General features: G+C 36.3%; 1 protein-coding gene across 2 annotated transcripts in view; it reads left to right on the top strand.

Annotated features, from left to right (window-relative positions):
- The first annotated feature begins 486 nt into the window (after positions 1 to 486).
- LOC145981261 (uncharacterized) overlaps positions 487 to 23,016 on the top strand; it is a 39,591-nt gene continuing 17,061 nt past the window's right edge. The window contains exon 1 of one of the 2 annotated variants that reach the window (XM_083114417.1): positions 487 to 583. Coding sequence is in view for 1 of the 2 variants with exons in the window: in XM_083114416.1 (XP_082970542.1) it covers positions 1,343 to 1,390 (48 nt within the window). In the remaining variant the exon portion in view is untranslated. Of the gene's footprint in view, positions 584 to 1,331; positions 1,391 to 23,016 lie in introns of those variants that run through there. The other variant, XM_083114416.1, reaches the window with a different exon arrangement.

Raw genomic sequence — 23,016 nt, forward strand, 5'->3', positions numbered from 1 at the left:
AATTAGTTCTTCATAATAAACGATGTTTCAAAATAGCGCGGAAAGTAATTTTTTAGATCTACGTGCTACGAAACTTACGTTTTTTATGAAATTAAAATTCCTTGCGTAACGTCAAAAAGGTTTTTAAGAACTTTATGATGGCGAATGGTGCATTCATGTCACAGGCGCAAGTCGGAAGATTTCGGATCATCGATTTATCTCACAGGCACACGTCTGATTTTTTTCTTTTTCTTCTTATGATGTACTTGTGCAATAGGAACATTTGCGATTGCGATATGTTACTTGTGTGATATATTCGCGGATTGGACATTTCAGACATACTATTTCATTTATGCGACTTCAGAAATTGGATATAATGTTTCTTTTTTTGGCAACTGCATGCCGTAAAGGGGAGGGCTGTTTTTCTAAATGACTTGTGGGATGGGATAATTTGCGACTTCTAATTTTTATGATGGGAAGGGAGTGGAGGTTGGTATTCTGTGGAAAAGGACAACAAGGACTTTCAACGTAGGAGTTACTTCATTTTTGGACTTACAAATTGAACTTCGACCCACAATTTAATACCTGGCATTGATAAAAAGAGGTAAGTTACCTTCTTTGGTTTAATTTTAGCCTTCATTTTTTGTATCTTCATGTGTCAATGCGGAAAACAGTGAGAAATAGTGTTGTGGGCAGGTGACTTCGGCTTATTTCTAACATGCCTTTAAAAGGGACTCTATAGATAAAGGCGGGTAGCCGGAGGCGTTGCAGCGGTAGGGGGCGGTAAGTCAATTACCCCAGGGGCGGAGCCGGGAACCGGTGGGAAATTTTGACTCAACAATTGCAAACGACAAAATCGCAACTTTAAACGGCTGTACAGTCGTAAATACTTCTTTCCGCGCTCCAATTTTTTTTATTCACAAATAGGATCACATAACCTTCATAATGATAGAACAAAAAATTCAAAATTCGAGGGTGTAGAATAGGGTACCCGACCCAAAAACGATTAAATTATTATGATGGCAACTTTACAAAATTGGAGAAAATTACGGAAGATTGTGGAGATGCGATCATGCGAAAGAAGAAAAGGCGTACATATCTGAATTGGAAAGATTAAAAAGAGATGTTCCACTAAGGCATACCTCGTCCCCGTGATGGTTCGTGGGGCTATCGTGGAGTTTTCGGCTAACGTCAAATTGTTTTTGGGGCTAAACGTGGATGGTTTTTGGGGCTAACGTCAATGGTTTAATAATTACTCTTTATGTCGAAAATTGAACTTTTTTCGTGAAAAAAATATCGTGAAGTGTTTTTAATTTTTTTTTAAAATTTAGGTATTTTTCGGTGAACAAGGATACAACACTGCATGCACATTCCAAATCGACAAAACACTGGCACAACGCGCGATGAACAGGTAAGCTATCGCAATATTGTGTGGAAATAAGGAAGAACAATAAGTACTCGTAAATGTAAGAAATATGCATTATTTTCGTTAGAAATTCATTATTTCACCTAAATAAATGTTCCCGAATGCAGAATAGTACGTTAGCAATGTAAAAAAGTGTGAAATAAATCATTGACAGGTGTCTCAGGTATAGTAAAGTAGTACCCAGAGAAGTAAGTGTAAGACTGTAACAGTTTCATACATTGGAGACACATTTCTTCAATTTTACACAAGTAACTACTTACGGAAATGGGTTTCCAATGTTTACAACATTCGTCGAGGTATTTTCTTTCATCGTGGAATATATATTTGACCAGGAAATCATGTATTTTTTCAAGAGAAATATCTCACTAATGCACAATTGTAATTGCTTTCATTTGCTTGCCCTACGACAACCAGATGCTGCGTTCGTTTGATGACATAAGCCACTGTCAGGGTTTTAAACTCCTTTTTTTTTTTTACTATGCTTGAATAACATAACCTAACTTTATTGGAAATGGTTTGTGGGGCTATCCGTGAATGGTTCTTGGGGCTATCGGTCAGCTACCATGCATAATGTTTCGTGGGGCTATCCGTGAATGGTTTGTGGGGCTATCCGTCAGATACCCATGCATAATGTATAATTTCCACCGGTGACAAACATGATAATAGGTATTTTTCAGTGAAGAAGGTTGAAACACTGCATACCCACAACTTGAGTCAAGATGTGCCCGCCATAGTGTGTGTTCCGGAAGCGAAGAAAGGAATAATAAAAAAAGCACTCAGAATGTGAAAATTGTGTTTGTTTTCATGTAAAAAGCATAATGGCACCTCGAACTATGTTCCGCAATACAGAGTTGGTAAGTACGAACCACGCAAAACACAAAATATGCGATTTTAATGTGTCTCCGATCTATGAAACTTACCGGGTAAGACTGCAGAATATGGGCTACTTAGGAGGAAAAAAGCTGTTCATAATTTTATGGTAATGGTTTGAAGTTAGTAATCAGAAAAACGGCCCAAGTTCCTTTTGTTTAATTGCGATTTCATCATGCTACGAATGCAATTTTTACATGGTTCGATTTTGATGTATGTCTGTTAACACATACTGCGGAGTTTTAGCGATTGGTACTAGTTTACTATTCTTCGGACAGATTTCTTCATTTCTACAGAAGAAACTACTTACCGTAATAAGTTCCTGTAGTATTGTCTAACATCTGGAAGGTGTTTTGTGTGATGTGGGAATGTTTCATAGCGGAAATTCAACCATTGACGCATAGCCTCATGAACCATCATACATAGCCCCACATACCATTTCCGGTAAGGTAAGGTTAGGCAGGGTCAGAATAGGTTACAATAGTTAAAAATTGGTTTCGAAAGAAATATGCATAGCCCCACACACCATTCTCGCATAGCCCCACGAACCATTGACACATAGCCCCACAAACCATTTGCAGAAACGTACGTTCTTCAGTTACAAAAATACTTTTTTTAAAAAACAATTGATCAAAACAATGTGAATACACATTAAAAAATGATCCGCAAAGCAGATAGGTAAGTAGAAATGTCAATAATTGACGAAAGTCAGAAGTTATAGGTGTCCAAAGGATAGTAAACATTTACCTAGCGATTACTTAAGGGTTTGTTCAATATATGTTTTCGTGGTTAGGTTAGACAGGTTATGTTTGGTTCCCATAGCATTAAAATAAAGTCCCTAAATGCATTCTACTAAGGTTCCGATTTACTTCTACATTTATTCCCATGCTTTTAAGATATTTACTGTCGCTTGTCGACAGAGAATATCTTGTCCATGAGAAGTCCGTAAGGTAATTTTGAAGTTGTTTTGGAAAAAATCTGTTATTCCCAGGACACCTATAACTTCTTCGTTTTGTCAATTTTTGACATTTGTACTTACCTCTCTCCTTCGCGGAACATTGTTTAAGGTGTATTCACGTTTTTCGCCACAGAGTCGGTGGGAAATTTAAACTAAAAAATTATTTTTGTTTGAAATTTTTGAGTCCAAATTTCCCACCGATTCCGGGCTCCGCCCCTGAGGTAATTAAGCTACTGCCCCCAACAGCTAACGCGGTCCCGCCTCCACTCCACTCCGGCTCCCCGGCTTAATCTATAGAGTCCCTGTTAATGACATGTTAGAAATTGGCCGGAGTCACCCTGCCCCCAAATGAGCCCCAAACTTTTAAATTTGAAGAAATCCGTTACATCACACAGTAGTGGTATTGATGCTATTATAAACTCAGGAAAGGAAGAGCCCCCCTCCAGCAGATTTGCTACACTTAAAACAAGCTCAACATGCCCATACGAGCTTTTTGCTCAAGTGTGGAACCCTGCCTAATCCAAGATTTTTGTAAAAATGCCCTCAGGAATTTTTCAGAAAGGAAGAGCTCTCCTCAGATTGATTTGCGCATACTTACAAAAGTTGCATCAGCCGGATTTTTGTCCATAAACTTGTCAAAAATTGATATTTTTTTGGCTATACCTGAAATTAAGCCAAAAACCCATACCCACACACACATATTTACTTCTGGTTTAAGTTTAATTGGAAACCAGGTTCAATTTGCTTATCTAATATTAAAACAATGAAATATGCAGAGCCCCTCTAGAATTGCTCTGTGACTCTCTCATTTCTTATATTATATGTTTGCATGTTTCAAGTAATTCCCCTCTGTGTTAGTGTGTACAATTCCCGAGACGGTAGTATTGATTTTTGTTTTGCATGTTTCTCCTCAGCGCCAGTACTTACAGAAATTCCCGAGTATTGCATCAGCCAGTATTGTGAGAGTGGTTGAGGAGAACAGATGTGTTGATACAGTGCTTCTCATACTTACAGGCCTGTTTGGTTTAAATATTCATATTGAACAATATAAAATCTGATATTTGTTGTAATCCACTCACATTTAGAGTCAAGCTTATATCTGTCCCATGTCCTGCATGTTTGTGCAGGTATTTGCGCTGGGTCAGTGTGAATGAATATTTATTCTTTTTTTCCACTTGTAAGCTATTGGCTTTACAACCTGTCATAAGATAAGCATAGAGTTTTTGATTTGGACCCCAGGAAATTTTATATAAATACCAAAGCCAAAAAATATTAACACACATACACACCTACATACACATACACACACACACAAAGCACACAGCTGAACCCAACTGATATTTTTTATTCAGTATAAAGTTTTGAATTGAAACCCAGGAAATTGTATATAATAAACAACAGCAAAAATGCCGAATCAAAAATATTGTAATCAGTGCAATAAAAATATATTTAGCTCTAATTGGGCCAGACACCAAAAGATTTGTAACCCAGACAAATACAGAACTCCCACAAAAATTTGCCCCAAATGCAATAGAAAATACAGCATGCAATACTTCACATATACACATAAAAATACTTGCTCTGCACAGTTATCAACATTGCCCTCACAACCATCTACTTCTGGTCTGAAAAGGAAGCATGAAGCACCTCTTAATGCCAGAGCAGCAAAGCAGCCACGCTATGCACCCATCCGTAGCAGTTTTAACGGCCAATTAAGGGATCACCGGTTTGTATCAGAGCCAAGATGTGGCATTAAGAATATTTTGAACAGTATAAATTCTGATCTGCAGGCAATTCTTAATGCACAAAATGGCTCTTATAAGCTCTCCCTCAAATTGTTTACACAATATAAGAAACCAAATGGCACAAAATTTACACAGCCCCACATAACAGAAACTGTACCTGTATATTCAAATGCAAATTCGGACAAAATAATAAGCAGTTTGATGGATCAACTGAACATTAAACATTCTGAATTTGCGGCAAAAGAGTCTGGATGGAGCCTATGTGGCTCTCCACACAATCTCTATGTTAATATTTCTGAATTCAGCCCATTGCAAGGATCTACATATTTGCCATTACCTGCCAATATCAAAAACAAAAGAGCCGTGGTTAATATAGAAAATACTGACCAGAAATGCTTTTTGTGGTGTATATTAGCTGCTTTGTATCCAGTTTCAAGGAATCCTGAGAGAATAACTTATTATAAGCAACATGAACACAATTTCGATGAAGCAATGGAGGGTTTAGAATATCCAATGTCTGTTCAGAATATTGATAAATTTGAAAAAAGGGCCAAGCATATCAATGGCAAACAATTATCTATTAATGTATTTATTTGTTCCACTGGCAATTGCTCGATAGCACCTCTCAGAATCAGTACACTTGATGATGATTCTGCTATTCCGATTGATCTGCTCTTAATTGAAGGGGATGGCACATATCATTACACTCTGATACATAATCTTGAAGCTTTAGTGAGAACACAACTAGACAAATCCAATACAATATTCAAGTTGTGCAGAAGATGCTTAACTGTATTTTATGGTCAAAAAATGGTAAAAGGGGTTCGTGAAGAGAGTGCAGAAATTGCAAAAAATAAGTTAATTGAGCATTTAAAATACTGTAAAAATCATAAACCTGTTCATATGGTGATGCCTAATCCAAGTGAAAATTGCAAATTCAAAAAGTTTGAAGCCTTGTTGGAACACCCAGCATATATTGTCTGTGATTTTGAATCAAACCTCAAACCTCTTGCATTCTGCAATCCAGATCCCGAAGAATCTGCAATTACACCATACCAGCTACATGAACCTTCCAGCTTTTGTTATGTGGTTGTACAGGATGGTGTTGTTATTAAAGAATATTCATACATGGGACCAAATGCCATGAAAGAATTTGCACAAAGAATAGAAAATGAGTGCCATGACATAGCATCTAACATCTTATTAAAATCAAAGCCTATGTTGCCTTTAACAGAGGATCAGATTGAAGATTTCAACAATGCAGAAAAATGCCCGGTATGTGATTCTGAATTTTCAGATACAAATATCAAGGTGAAACACCATTCTCATACAGATGGTAAATTCTTAATGGCCCTGTGTAATAGCTGCAATATTCAGATCAAGAGACCAAGATTTATCCCCATATTTTGCCATGGAGCATCCAATTATGATTTCCATCATCTGATCAGATACGAGGGGTTTGACAAGCAGAATTTAAATATTTTAGCTGAAAATGATGAGAAATATATATCTATTAGCAAGATAATTAAAGTTAATGGTGTTTCTATTCACATAAGATTTCTTGATTCTTACAGAATTTTATCGGCTAGCCTGGCTACACTGGCCACTCAATTATCTGATGATCAATTCAAAATCACACGTGCATTGTTTCCAAATCAGGACCTGAAATTAATTAGGCGGAAGGGTGTATATCCATATGACTATGTTACAGATTTTTCTAAATTTGATGAGTGTTCCCTGCCACCACAAGAAGAGTTTTACAGCAGAATCAGAGGATCTGGAATCACTGATGATGATTATCACCATGCTCAGTTGATGTGGAACAATTTAAAATGCAAGACATTTGGTGATTATCACATGGCATATTTGAAACTTGATGTCACCCTCTTAGCTGATATATTGCAGGCATTCAGAAAATCTTCCATGCAAAATTATAGACTGGATCCAATATATTTTTTCAGTGCCCCGGGCCTAGCATGGGCTGCAACGTTTTTGAACACTAAAATGCAATTGGATCTGATCCACGATCAAGATAAGTATCTGTTTATGGAGAAATGTATAAGAGGAGGCATGGTGCAATGTTCCCAGAGATATGCCAGAGCAAATAACAAATATATGCCTGATTATGATCCAGCACGGCCATCAAATTATATAGCGTATGTAGATGCCAACAGCCTCTATGGTTATGCCATGATGGATAAACTGCCATATGCAGGGCTTGAGTGGGTTGAAAATTTCAATATTGAAGATCTTAAGGATTTTGATGACAGTGACTATGGCCTCTTCTTAGAGGCTGATCTGACAATTCCTGATGATTTGCACAATACATTTTCTGATCTGCCCCCAATTCCCGAGGTTCAGTGCTCACCTGGCTCTAAACAGAAGAAGCTCATGATGACTCTGGAGCCGAAACAGGGCTATGTCATATATTACAAAAACCTCCAGTTCCTGATGAAACATGGTGTTCAAGTGACCAAAGTTGGCAAAGTTTTGAGGTTCAGGCACTCAGAATGGTTGAAACCATATATTGATACAAACACAGAGCTTCGAACATCTGCAAAGAGCCAATTTGATAAGGGCTTGTTTAAATTGATGGTTAATTCTGTATATGGCAAAACTATTGAAAATGTCAGAAAACATACCGATGTTAAAATAATTACTGACCCCAGCCTGAGCAAAAAATTGGTTGCAAAACCTAATTTCAATTATAGAAGAATTTATGATGAGCACATGGCACTTTTCAACATGAAAAAAACAAAGATCAAGTTTGATAAACCTATTTATGTAGGGGCTGTGATATTGGAATTGGCCAAATTACATATGTTAACATTGTATTATGATGTGTTGAAACCTTTTTATGGTGATAATATAAAATTGATGTACATGGACACGGATAGTTTTATTCTTGATATTAAAACAGAAGATGTTTATCAAGATATGTCACAGCCTGAATTGTTTCAATACTTTGATACCAGTGAACATACAATAATTAAACACCACAACAAAAAGGTGCCTGGCAAGTTAAAAGATGAGACACTTGGTGATGTTATTGTGAAATTTGCTGGGTTAAGTGCCAAGATGTATACTTTTAAAACATGTAGTGGCGCTGTTGCCAAAAAGGCCAAGGGTATTGGCAAAGTAACTGTTGAAAAAGAGCTTGTATTTGAAGATTATGAAAATTGCCTCAAATCATGTAGCACAATCAGAACATCAGAATCCAGAATTCAGAGTGTGGATCACTTATTGACTAGCAATATTGTAAGAAAAGTGGCCCTGGACCCACATGATGATAAGAGATGCATTTTATCATGTGGCATACATACTCTACCATGGGGTCATTGTGATTTGAAAAATGGAAATCAATGCCCAATTACAGAGCATGATTTGAAATAAATAAACATGCCTATGAACTTATTTGGGTTCAAAAAACAGGCTATTATGGACCTGCCAACACCACAACCCTCTCCTGATATGCTGTCTAAACTGAGTGGCTTGTTAATTATTCATCTGAACAGCATACTTACAGATGTTGATGAAGAAACAGGTAAAATATTGTACATATTTAACAATAATTTAAATCATTACCAATTACCTGTAGGTGGTCAATTGCAATTTATTACAACCCCTGAGGGCGATGTCAAGATTTCAGTAGGGAGAAATATTTATAGAATTAAGCACTCAAACATGATTTCTGGCACTGTTTATACTGTTTCTGCTGGTGACTGCTTATATATTGAGGTCCCGGGATCATATGACAAGCTTATACCCTTTTTTATAGAATTAAGAATCAGATACTCTATAATAAATAACCACTAAAACAAAAATGCCTAATGATATATTTGGCCATACAAGACATGAAGATCACAGTGATGAAATTCTGATGCTTGATGTCAGAGTCAAGAAATTAAGAAGTGATTTACAAGCTTTACAAACCACACTCAATGCCAGTCTTCAATTAGAAATTACAAATTTGCAATCACAATGCATGGACCCTCTTCTTAAAATTGATTCTGAACTCAAATTATTGCTTCAGAAATATACTGATCTGGCAACATTGGATAATTTTCAAAGTTTAGAAGAAGCTGTAGCAGCTCTTCAAGCCAAATTTAAGACCCAGGCCACCAATTCTGAGCAATTGAAACAACAATTGGAAGAGCAGATAAATAATGTCCAGACACAGCTCCAAACAATTGTCAAAAGCATAAAATCACAAGAAGATTTTGATCTAGTGATTTCCACTCTAAAGGAACAGATTCAATCACTCCAAATACCTAATCTGGACCCTCTGAACAATGCCATAGCCGAGGTTAAAGAAAAAATTGAGACACTTGAAAATTTTATGAACAATTTGCCATCTTCTGATGCTTTGAATGCAATAACTCGGAGTGTAGCAAATATTAAGCTGCAACTTGAAACATATGAAGATTTTGGAAAAATTCAAAGTTCCATAACCCATCTTGAAGGTACAATAGCAGCAGTGCAAAATGATTTGGCAAATGTACTAGAATCCCGATTGCCTGGAATTGTAGATACCCTTGTCAGTGTCCAGCAACAAATCACAAAGCTTGAAAACCTCAATATTGAATCTGAATTATCTCATTTTCATCACTTGATAGATGATATCCAAACAAAACTTGAAATTTTACAACAATCAACACCCACTCAGGCAGATATAGCCCTGCTCCAAAATGCTATGCAAAATGTGGCTGATGCTTCTGAATTAAACAATGTAAAATTGGCACTTGAATTTTTGCAAAATACAGTATCAAATCTTCCCACATCACAGGAACTTAAAAATATTAAAAGGGCAGTGAATCGCATATTGAAATCAGAAGATATCAAGAATATCCAAGCAGAGATCAAACATCTCACTCAGACAGTGGCCACTCTACCAACTAATCAACATATTAATGAACTGTATGCCCTGTTTGAGGATATCAGAAGACAGGTCCATGATCTTACTGCTCAAAATTCAAAATTGGCAGTTATTGAAAATTTGCAACAAATTGTAGCTAATATCAAGCAACAGCTAGGGACCATGGAATCCAATCAAGCAAATGCTCTGTCTGTTTTTGCCACCCAGCTTCAAGAAATTGTGCAACAATACAAGAAACTTGTTGTGGACATAAAAATCAAGCCAGGCCATGATGATGTTGTTAGGACCATCAATGAGCACCTTGAATCTGTAACAAGCAGATTGCTTACAGCAGAAAAAGAAATAACAGGCATAATCGAGAATCCAAAACATACAGTAATTCTTGAATTGTACAGCATCCCCAACAAAGAATATGATTCACCATTTACACCAGGTGGCAAAATATATATGCTGTCCCCTGCTCAATTTTATTACCAGTTTTTTGTTGGGGGCACACTGAGACCAATCAAGATCAAATATTGGCTTCAACCACAGGCACACCACTACCCCACCTTATCAATAACAAATGCTGACAACAAAGCAAAAATCACCAGTGTAGAGTTAGAGGATTTTACAGATCCCAATACATTAGAAACATCTTTTGCTGAAGATGATGGCTCTTTGGAATTTAAAATACATATTGGAGACAAATTATATTTAGAAAATCCTGCAGTCTCAGCTGCTGAACATCCTATAGTTGCAATATTCTTGTTTACATATTATGTCTAGACAAATTATTGTTGATGAATTACACAGACAAGCCAGACATAATTATAAGAGACTGCCAGTAGTCACAAAAAGCATAGATGATTTATGGCAGAGCGACTTGATTGAGATGGCAAGTGGGCAGTTGAAAAACTTAGACAAAATCAACAAGGGCTACAAGTATCTACTCACTGTAATAGACACATTTTCAAAATTTGCCTGTGCTGTGCCACTCAAATCCAAGACTGGAACATGTGTTACAGAAGCCATCAGAACAATCATCAATCAGAGTGGAAGATCACCGCGCTATTTGCAAACAGATAATGCCAAAGAATTTTATAATTCAGTGTTTCAACAATTTATTAAAAGCCAGGCAATAAAACATTACTCGAGTTACAGTGATCTCAAGGCCTCAATTGTAGAGAGATTCAACAAAACCCTAAAAAATCTTATGTATAAACAATTTACCCTCCAAGGTAATTATAAATGGATTAATATTCTTCCAGAACTTCTACATAAATATAACAACTCGGTCCATTCCACAATCAACATGAAACCCTCTGAAGTAGCTTCATCTGATGAGCAAAAATTGATCAGGACTGTTTATTATCCTAGATACCAGCCAACAACAAGAAAGGCCAAATACAGGGTGGGTGATCAAGTAAGAATCAGCAAATATAAGCACTTATTCAAAAGAGGCTTTACGAGAAACTGGAGCACTGAATTATTTACAGTGGTTCAAGTTAAACCTGGGACCCTTAACACATATATAATAAAAGATCATCGAGGAGAAATTCTCAAAGGCAGATTCTATGAACAAGAGCTCAGCAAAACTAAACAGCCTGACACATATCTCATAGAAAAAATTATCCGCAGAAAAGGCAACAAGTTATTTGTCAAATGGCTAGGACTTCCAGAACACAGCTGGATCGATGCAAGCAAAATAATAATATGAGCACCTGGGATGTTATAAAGAGGCTGCCAGAACCTGAACAGCAGAATAAGAGAAATGGAAAATTGCTGCCTGAAAATATTAGGTGTCTTATTGTTGGGCCATCTGCTTGTGGTAAAACTACACTAATGGTTGATAATTTTTTATTGGCACCCAACTGGTTAGACTGGAAAAACAGGCACTTGTATATCTTCTCTAAGAGCTTGGAACAATTAAAATATCAGCAGCTGATGAAGCTATATGATGGATTGGATATTGCCACTTTTGAACCGGATGTTAAGCCACTTCACGAATGTCTCGATAATTCTGTTGTTGTGTTTGATGACATTATACTGGATAATCAAAACAAGGTTAGAAATTTCTTTACACAGGGCCGACACAAAAACATTGATTGTTTCTACCTGGCACAGACTTTTTCTAAAATACCGAAGCAGCTGATCCGAGACAACAGCAATTTTATATGTGTGTTTCATCAAGATCATACCAACCTCAAACACATACATGATGAATATGTAGGTGGGGACTTGAGCTACAATGATTTTTCCAAGTTTTGCAATAGGTGCTGGAACCAGGACAGTTATGGGTTTGTCACAATTGATATGACAAGAAAACCCAATAGCGGCAAATACAGAAATAAAATCAACAATTTTCTAGACATTGAAATATAAATAAATAAACATGAAAAGGCCAATAATTGATGATCTTAAGTTAAGAGATTATCTTGTAAAAAGATTTAAGGGATGGAAATCAGAGAACCGGGGAATTTATGAAAAACACAAACAAACAGAACAGCCTATCATTGATGCTATTAGTGAATTAGGTAAGAATATCAAAACTGTTACAGAGCAAAATCAAAATTTGATCACAGAGCTTGTACCTGTAGCTGCTAGGAACATATTAGATTATCCATTCACCCCACTTTCCAGTATTCATACACCTAGTCCTGTTGCTCCTCGAAGAATTGAAGCTACTCAGGATCCTATTGAATTGGGTCTTCTTGCTCAAAAATATTTAACCACACCTAAAGACAACAAAGATGAGGTGTTTGGCTTATATGCTGACACAGAGCTTGATGGCAGTATCATACATAGAATTGGCAATTTCAGAGTAACTTTTATGGGGGATGATCTGATTGTTTATTCAGAATCTCGTCTCGGAGAAAAAGGTGCTTTTGTTAAGTACCCCGGCACACCTGGGTTGTGGGAACTGATGACTAGGAAAAGGCCTGGCAGCTATACAGATCAAGATTATGAACATTACAAAGAAATATTAATAAAATCAGATGCTCTATACCAGAACAATGATCCCACACAAAAAAGAATCAAGTCTAGCAGTGGGGCAAAATACAATAATTTAATCAAGCCCATATGGTCACAAATTAAGACAGGCAGTGGAATCAAACAATACAACACCCTGCCTAAAGAATTTGTGTGGGTTGATGATGTCAGGAAACTTGTAGATAGGTTATTGGTGATAGCTGGGGAGGAAAATGCTGGCAACAACAATTTTTACAATGAAAAGGTTGGAATTATGGACATGATAAGCACAAAATTGTCTAATTTTATAGTGAATGACACTAAGGGGATTGGATATCTTATAAAAATTATTAATACTCTACCACCTAAATTTTGGAATATTTCTGAGGGTCGGGGGTTGGTTAATGACATTATAAACAAGCTGCCATTTGAACTACACATTCCAGGCTATCAGTATTGTGGTCCAGGCACAAAATTGGATCATAGATTAAACAGAGGGGATCCTGGTGTAAATCCCCTAGATGCTGCTTGTAGAGACCATGACATAGCATACAACACACATTCTGATCTTGACAAGAGACATGTTGCAGACAAGAAATTAGAAGAGGCTGCATTTGGTAGATTTGTAAGCAAAGATGCTTCTTTAAGTGAAAAAATAGCAGCATTGGAACCACCATAGCTATGAGCACCAAACAAAAACTGGGGTGGGGGCTGTGAATATGTATATAATAAACCTACAATGAAGGCCAAGGGTGTTATGTATCAAATACCTTATGCAGGTCTCAAATCTCTTAAAACTATTGACAGTCTCTTGACCAAAAAGCAGCGCAAGAAAAAAAATTCTTGTCTTGCAAAGGGGCATGGTATGAAATTGTTGCTTAGTACCCCCAATTAAAAAAATTACAGCAATCCAGAAAAAAATCACATGTAGGGGGATTCATATTTACTATCCCTGCCATCTTAGCTGCTCTCGGGGCTGTGGGGAGCTTGGCTGGGGGATCAGCTGCCATAGCAAAAACAGTAATAGATGCCAAGAAAAATAAGGCAGAATTAGATGAGCAGAAGCGCCATAACCTGGCCATGGAGAAAAAAGGCAAAGGTGTTAAGAGAGCCATGAATAAGTTTAAAAAAAACAAGAGCCGCTTACAAACCAAGATATTGAAGCTTTAATCAAGCCACTGGGCATCAAAAATTTTAGAGGTGTGTACATGTCTGATTCTTTACCGGAACAACCACTCAACAAAGAGTGTGGCATTGTTAATTTGGATAAGTACAAAAATCAGGCACTCACTGGATTTGTTATCTTAAATATTTAAACGATGAGGCATTTGTGTTTGATTCATTTGGAGGTGTTCCACCTGAAAATTTAATAAAATATTTAAAATCACCTAATCTTTATTACAATAATGCCCGTGTTCAAAACTTCAAAGATGTTAATTGCGGACATTTGTGCTTATCTGTTCTCAGATATATGTCTCAAATAAATAAACCATCAATTGAAGATTTTCAAAAGGCCTTGTGGTATTTAAAACATCATGGGGGTATTCCATCTCACCAGCCAAAATTCAATATTGAAACTCAAATTGCATGATGACATAGTGTATCCCAAAACAATAGCTCTCAGAGCATTTTATGGCATGTACTTGATCCCTAATATTACACACCACAACAACACAATTGCAGTAGGGGATCAAAAAATTGTCATCACTCCAGGGCAGTATAATCTGTCCACTCTAAATGCTCAATTACCCAGAGGTGTAGTATTAAGTCAAAATTCTGTCACTCACAGAGTAGAGATTGTATCTGCTACAGAAACAGTGGATCTGGGTACTATAGGAGAGCTGCTAGGCTTTGAGAACAACACAAAACTTGAAGCAGGCATCAAACACACTGCTATGAATATACCTAAATTCTTAGCCATAGAGACTCTGAATATTCACTGTAATGTGGCCGAGGGTATGATCACCAAATCAAATGGCATAGGCACGCACAAACAAACCGGCATCATTGCAACATTCAAACCTAATTCCGAATTCATGGAGCCAATCATCTACAATCCATCCCCAACATTATATTTTCCTGTGTGCCATAATAGAATAGATTATATTGAATTGATGGTCACTAATGAAAAAGAAGAATTAGTTGATTTTGCTGGAGCCACAACAACTGCAATCATAGAGATTAACATTTAAATAAAAATACATACAATGGAAAATATTGAGAGTTATGAGCTACAATCATTCCCCCCAAACAGGAGGACATTTGCAAATTTAAATCAACCCAACACAGAAATTGAGGTTGATCTTGATGTAGGGGATGGATTTATACACCCCCACAGAGCAGATCTATACATCAAATTTGATGTTGTAAAACTCGATGGAGCAGATTATCCGGCAAATTCAAATATAAGATTGGTAGATAATTTTGTGCCGCATCTATTCTCTGAAATTGAGGTCAGAAAGCATGGTGTTGTTATAAACAGAGTGGATTATCCCGGCATTACCTCCACGGCTTTGGCCACATTAAAATTATCCAAAACCGAGGCTTCTTACTACAAAATAGGTGGATTTGAGGCTGGTGAAAAAATATTATCTAAAAACCACACAGTGCTGTTCCCCATGCGCCTGTTGCCAGGATTCTTCTCAGATTACAAAGATATTATGTGGAAGGGTGGTTTAAGAATCACATTTAGAAGAGCTGCAAATGATAACAATGCTTTGATGAGGTACAGTGCAATAAACCCTACAGGGGAAGCTATGCCTAATACCCTACCTGATGAAGGCAAATGCATTATTCAGACTATGGAGCTAAGAATCCCTGTTGTTGAATATGAAGCCAGCTATGCTCTTAAATACAAAGCAGATATAATAAAAAATCCACAGATTCCTCTGCAATTTTATACATATCAATGTGTACAGAAGCCCGCAACTGGTTCTTATTATGAGTTTGATGCTACAAATTCATTCTCCAGTATACAATATGACATGCCTGATTTTGTGGTGGTATTGTTTCAGACTGGAAGACACAATAATCAGGAAAAAAATTCAAGCAAATTTGATAACTGCAACATCAAGAACATATATCTTAAAAATGGCAGAAATGAGGTCTTTCCTAGAGAAAATTATAATTTAGACATGTCCAAGAATGATTTCCTTAAATTATATGAAGCATTTTCTTCCTTCAAACGTGTCACTACTGGCAATACTGACATGTATTACACTCCAGATGAATTCAAAGCACAGAGACCCATGTTTGTAATCAACACTTCAAAAAGGAAACAGGTTGTGGTGAATGACAGGACAAACATTAAAATTATCTGTGAATTCCATGAGGCATTACCTGATGACACCATATGTAGTGTTATTCTCATAGGGGAAAAATCATATGTTTATGATGTAAGAAATGAGAGGGTCACAGAGCAATTCTAGAAGTCCGATTCAAACACAGAAGCCCCTTGATTATAAAACAACACTTTGCCGTCAGGAAATATATTACTTACCCAAATTTTATAGTACCTCTGCTCGTGGCAGAAAAGCTTTTATATATATTACCTACCCAAATAACACAGCCAAAAGCTTAAATACAGAAATATTGCAGTAATTATTCTGTAAGTTACAGACTTGAGCTTATATTATTGCAACAAGACCAAACCTAAATGCAATTCAGTTTGCATGACAATATCCATGAAGCCACCTAGGAATTTCCTCAATATGATGGATGGTCCCTGAAAGGGGTACAGTGTAGATAATAATTTCTCTTTGAGTCCCATGATAAATGACATGTAATTTCCCTCTGAAAAAACATAGTGCAGGTTAAGCCAACAGATAAAATCTCCCAGGCATACAGAAAGAAGGCAATTACTCTTTGATAATGAATAATATGTTATTTCTCTCTGAAAAGACGCAGTGTAGATTATATCTGCTGGCATAAAAAAAATATAATTTTCCCGGGCAAGCATAATTTATTGTCGGCCAAAACATAGGATTGATTAAAAGATTAGAAGAACATGCAAACAATTAATTGTTTGCTTGACCTCTATTCCATTGTATTGATCAGGGAGTTTTGCCTCATAAAAATATAACAGCAGTTAATATGATTTTATACCCAGACAACAGCTATTAACTAGGCTCTGTTGTATAACACTTTTACCAGGTTTTCAGATCTGGGAGCTATCAACTAGCAGTAATTATTCTCAAAATCTCACGTATGGAATGCCACACATATTTCAATCTATCAGGACTCGAACCCAGAACCCCTTGTTTATCAATTAAACTTAAACTAGAAGTGAATATGTGTGTATATGGGTGGGTGTGTGTGTGTATGTGTGTGTATGTATGGGTTTTTGCTTAATTTCTGGTGTGGCCAAAAAAAATATCAATTTTTGACAAATTTATGGACAAAAATCTGGCTGATGCAATTTTTGTAAGTATAGACAAATCAATCTGAGGGGCTCTTCCTTTCACAAAAAATTCCCGAGGGCATTTTTTACAAAAATCTTGGATTAGACGGGGTTCCACACTTGAGCAAAAAACTCGTATGGGCATGTTGAGCTTGTTTTAAGTGTAGCAAATCTGCTGGAGGGGGGCTCTTCCTTTCTCGTCCTGGTTATACAGTCAATACCACTACTTCACACAAAACACCTTCCAGATGTTAGACAATGCTACAGGAACATATTACCATAAGTAAAAATGAAGAAATCTGTCCGGGGAATATCAGATTAGTACAGTTTTTTTTCAACATAAATAACTTTTTCGAGTCGAAACAGTGCTCATTACTTTAAGAAAGGTTCAAATTTCATGTGACAATGATTTCGAACATTGTACGATAATTAGTCTTTGTGCTAGGAGAAATTATAAAACAATCGGAACCATTACCGGAAAAACATTTTTCATTGTGTTTATGCTATTGGAACCTAACCTAACAGGCCTAACCAAACCTTGTTGGGTGACCAGGGGTAAATATTGGACAAGAATCAAACTTTTACCATAGCTCCCACATTTATGTACTTTTCTAGCCAGTACTTTTTTTTGGTAATTACTATTTGATATATCTGTCGGGTACCATTGTTGAAATTTATTAATTCCTTTCAGGAGTAGAAACAAAAAAATAAAACTGCGTCCAAAAATTACCCTGCCCGTGGGGTAATTGTTGGACACAGTGGGGTATATATTGGACAGTAGTTTTCAATCTGTTCTGCACAGCACAGAGATGAGCCATAGGGGGTAAATACTGGACAACGGTGTGTACTATAGGTGCTTTGTTTGAGGTAATTATTGAACAGCACATGACTGCTGTAAAAAATGTATAACAGTGAAATCTAGTAAAAATTAGCAAAACTTTTAGTTTTTCGGGCAACCTTTTAATAATTTCCAGCATATTGGTTACGTGCGTATTACTCACTATCTATAAACAAAAATACGTTAAAAGTATTAAATTTTGTCTACTTACGTAAGTGAGTATATATTCGTTGTAAACTACGTTTCGGAAGCTTTACTGCTTCCTTCTTCAGGTGGTCGTATTTTAGGCTCAGAATATCAAGCCACACATACCTATTATCCTCGTATGACTCTTCTCTGACGTGGCTTGATGTTCCGAGCCTAAAATACGACCACCTGAATAAGGAAGCAGTAAAGCTTCCTAAATGTAGTTTACAACGAATATATACTCACTTACGTAAGTAGACAAAATTAAATACTTTTAACGTATTTTTGTTAATAATTTGTGCTTTGTTCAAGTACAAACATTGCACAAATGGTGTTTTTTAATCACACAAACTATAACAAGTAAATTTAAGCATATTGAGGTGCTGTCTGTCACCAAACTACAACTAACTAACTAAACTGTTTAGAACTAAATACAGTTATACCTAAAAACTAAATACATAACTTTTCAAAACTTTAAACTTTTTAGACAGCTTCTTTGTTCAAGTAGGCCTACAAACATTGCACAAATGTCTTTTAATCAAACACACTGCAACAAAGCATATTGAGATGCTATAGGCTTACACTAGGTTGTTATTTTCCACATCATCTTCAATCATTACACGATCAGACTGCGGAGTAGGGAATATTTGAAGACTAAAATTGGTAAACGCTGTAAGTGCCACAATAATTCAAACACCGTTTTCCACGTTAAACTGTGAAATGTGCCATGCTTTATAATGTGGTAAATGTGAAATGTGGCTGGTAGCCCTCTAAGTAGTTCAAAGGGCATGTAAAGAGGTCACTAGTGTGCACGTTCTTAAGGGCTGATGTGCGAAATGATGCGATTTCCCAACACTTTCACTTTTGACACGTACAATGTTTACCACTTTTAGTCCTCATTTCGTTCCTGAGTCTAGAGATACTTTGATTTTCATTTGGTGTTTTAAGTCCACTTTATGCACAGTAAGACTAATCATGACTGGGGCTACAGTTTAAAGTGGGATCCGAACCACTATGTGCCTCCACCGTCTATCGAACCTGGTACCCCTTGATTAGAAGGCAACTACGCTACCACTGCACCATCGGGGAGGCACTAGAGATACTTTGAAACATTGACCTTCATCATTACAAGTTATTTGAAATGGATTAACTGATTCACAGGACCATAAATCACATACAGTGTTTTCACAATTTCACTCTGTGGTTGCGCTGACCACCAGTACCTGTTGCAGTCCAATAATCAAGCTGTCCAATAATTACCCCTTAGCATGTCCACTAATTACTCGCTGTGTCTAATAATTACCCCATAACTAAACATGCATGTCATACTGTTACTGTTTATCCTACAATGGTGTTTTTCAGCAGAAACCACCTTCATACACATACCCAGGACTGGGCATTACAAAATTCAAGATCAAGTAAAAGAAAACAAACATATACACAATTTTGTTTCATTTGAAAGAAGTTAAAACCATTTTTTTAAAGTGCTTTGGGTTATTAATATATTTTTTGAGAAAATGTACAAATATCATCCCAATAATTAATCAGAGCATTGCTGGATATGCAATTAACAAATGTTGGTTGGTTAGATGTAATAAATTATGATACAACATGGTTGAAAATGGAAGCAGAATGTACGTACTTTCAGGGTATATAAATTTTGTTCGTGTATGTAGAGGAAAAAAGCAGCCCATGTTCTGCAGTGAAACCAAACATTTTCCAGTTACGATAGTTTTCTCTCAAATAAATTCTTCAAAATGGTGTATTCTCTGTTACAATGTATGTATCCCTTTCTACATCAAATCAGGAATGAGCCATACAGATCAGCTAGTTTTGCTATACGTTACTCGGTTAAATTGAGGTTTTGCTGATGTTTTGATTCAAAATGTATTTTTAAAGAAGTGTTGAAGAGGAGTAGCAATTTAACACTTTTATTACAAGAGCATAATAGAGTTAATGTTTGGCATAATCACAAGAAGCTAATGATAGATTTTGAATGAGATTACACCTACTACTGTTCAACTTTTTACAACTACTAGATAACATCCAGAGGGCTTTTTCCTATCCTATAAGTCCTATGTAAGGTTACCAGACGTCCGGTTTTTCCCGCATATATCCCACGTATTTAGCCTTATGTCCGGCGTCCGGTAGGCATTTGAAAAATATCATAAATGTTCTATATTTTGAACGTCACATAATATTAATTAGGAAAATGCGTACGTTTCTTTGAACAATGGGAAATCATGCAAGTTACAAGTCCATTGCCCAAAATGAAAATAAAAGTTTGTCCTGCTAGAGAACACACAAGAAGATGGAAGCAACTAATGAACAAAGTTTTGGGTCTACATTCTGATGTTACTGTTCAGTGCCTGAGTAGAAATTCTTGCCTTCGGGTTTATACTGATGGAACAAAGTGTTTCTCATTCTTATTCAATATTTTTGATTGTAAAGCAGGGGTATAGAGAACAGAGTTATTCAGGGTGTCTACCAGTCAAGAAAGCCATGAAAGTCAAGAAGAAGTAAAGAAATCAACAAGTAGGTCAAGAAGTCAATAAAAATCAGGAAATTGTACTTGCAGTGAAGAGATTTTGCTATCACAATTACTGACTGGTTGATTTAATTTATTTTACTTCACATTTCTGCCCCTTTGGCTAATCGTGAAGATGAGTATGAATGGTGGTGAGGTAAGATGGATGAAGAAACAATCACATACACATAAGGATGACAACACAAGCCCCACATACGATTATTCTGGCTGTGAATCCAGGTGCTAGAACCTCGCTAGTCTGCCAAATGCAGTCCAGGAAACATTAATAGATAAAGCAAGTCTAATTATTTTGTAAAATACAGCTTCAGTTTTAATCTTAACTGCCCATTTGGTAGGGGCTTTTCATTAAATATCATAGATATGTATTTTCTTATTTGCTAATTTCCAACTTTACCTAAGTAGGGATTAAATAAATAAATGTTAACTAAAACGAAGAAAAGGTCAAGAAACGTCCTGGTAAAGACGTTGGTTGATATCCTGTAATTAAACTAAAAATACCATTTCAAACTTCGGTAATTGCTGAATATTTGTTAGCCATTACAGGTCATAATGCAAATGTTGAGAGCACTACCATGAGCACAGTGGACTCATGAGAGATTTTTTTTTTCACATCTGTAAAAATTTGGTCTCATCAATATATTTTGACTAAACCTGCAATTTTGAGAAAATTTTCTCTTCTGAGAAGTACCAGTTAAAACATGTAGTAGAAGTGCATTGTTTAGTAGGTAAGACTCTACTTTACATCCTTTTCGTAAGGAATATGCGTCATATATAGTTGGAAAGCTTATTGTATACGCTGGAAGCAACAAAAGAATGGGAAAGCAGCTGGAATAGACCAAATTCCACCAGAGATTTTGAAGGTAAATGTGAACTTGATGGCAGAAATATCATATGAAGTGTTGGCGGCAGTTTGGGAAAAAGAGAAAATGCCAGAAGATTGGAAAAGAGGTCTTTTAATAAAAATTCCAAAAAAAGGCGATATGACAAATTGTAATAACTGGAGAGGAATCACGCTGTTATCGGTCCCAAGTAAAATACTAACTAGGGTTATATTAAATCGCATTCAAGATAAAGTAGAAGCCAAGATTAGGAGAGAGCAAGCAGGATTTCGTTCTAGTAGATCCTGCACAGATCAAATCTGCACATTAAGGATTATCATTGAGCAATGCATAGAATGGAATACTAGATTGTATACCATCTTTGTAGATTTTGAGAAAGCCTTTGATTCTATAACAAGGAAAAAAATGTGGCAAATATTACAGAAGTTTGGAATACCACTTAAGATAATAAGGATAATTCAGGAGTCATATCGACAATACAAGAGTCAAGTTATTCATGAAGGAGATGTTACAGAACCCTTCGAAACAGAATCTGGAGTGAGGCAGGGATGTATTCTGTCGCCTCTTATTTTTCTTCTTGTAATAGATACAGTAATGAGGGAAACCGTAAAGGGAAAAAGAAGAGGAATGCAATGGGGCCTTATGGATAGATTAGAAGATTTAGATTTTGCCGATGATGTGTGTCTGTTGCCAGAACCTTATAGAGATGCAAAAACTAAATTGGAAGATCTGGTTGTAGAAGCTAAAAAATTCGGACTGACATTAAATAAATCAAAGACTAAAACAATGCGAATAAATGCAAGAATCCAAGATTACATTCAATTAGAAAATGAAATATTAGAAGATGTAGACAATTTTACTTACTTAGGAAGTGTAGTTGCAACAAATGGAGGAGCAGAACATGATGTAAAACAACATCAAGAAAGCAAATGGGGCCTTTGTACAACTCTACCCAATATGGAAAAGTAGGATTATAACTACAGAAACAAAGTTAAAGATTTTTAGAAGCAATGTTAAATCAGTATTGCTGTATGGAGCAGAATCCTGGAAAGTCACAACTGAAATCACAAATAGACTACAAGTTTTCATTAACAGATGTCTCAGGAGAATATTAAATGTACATTGGCCAGAAGTAATCACAAATCAAGAACTTTGGATACGAGCATCAGAAGACCAGATTAAAAACCAAATTAAAAGAAGAAAATGGAACTGGATAGGACACACACTAAGGAAAGCAGACAACACAATTGAAAAGCAAGCACTTTACTGGAACCCTCAAGGTGCTAGAAAAAGGGGAAGACCCAAAAGCTCATGGAGACGTAATGTTGAAGAAGAAGGAAAACAACAGGGGAAAAGTTGGAAAGAAATGAAGAAGATCGCATGCAATAGAGTGAGATGGA

This window comes from Lepisma saccharinum, chromosome 29 (assembly GCF_977018435.1).
Source record: "Lepisma saccharinum chromosome 29, izLepSacc3.1, whole genome shotgun sequence".
Lineage (NCBI taxonomy): Eukaryota > Metazoa > Arthropoda > Insecta > Zygentoma > Lepismatidae > Lepisma > Lepisma saccharinum.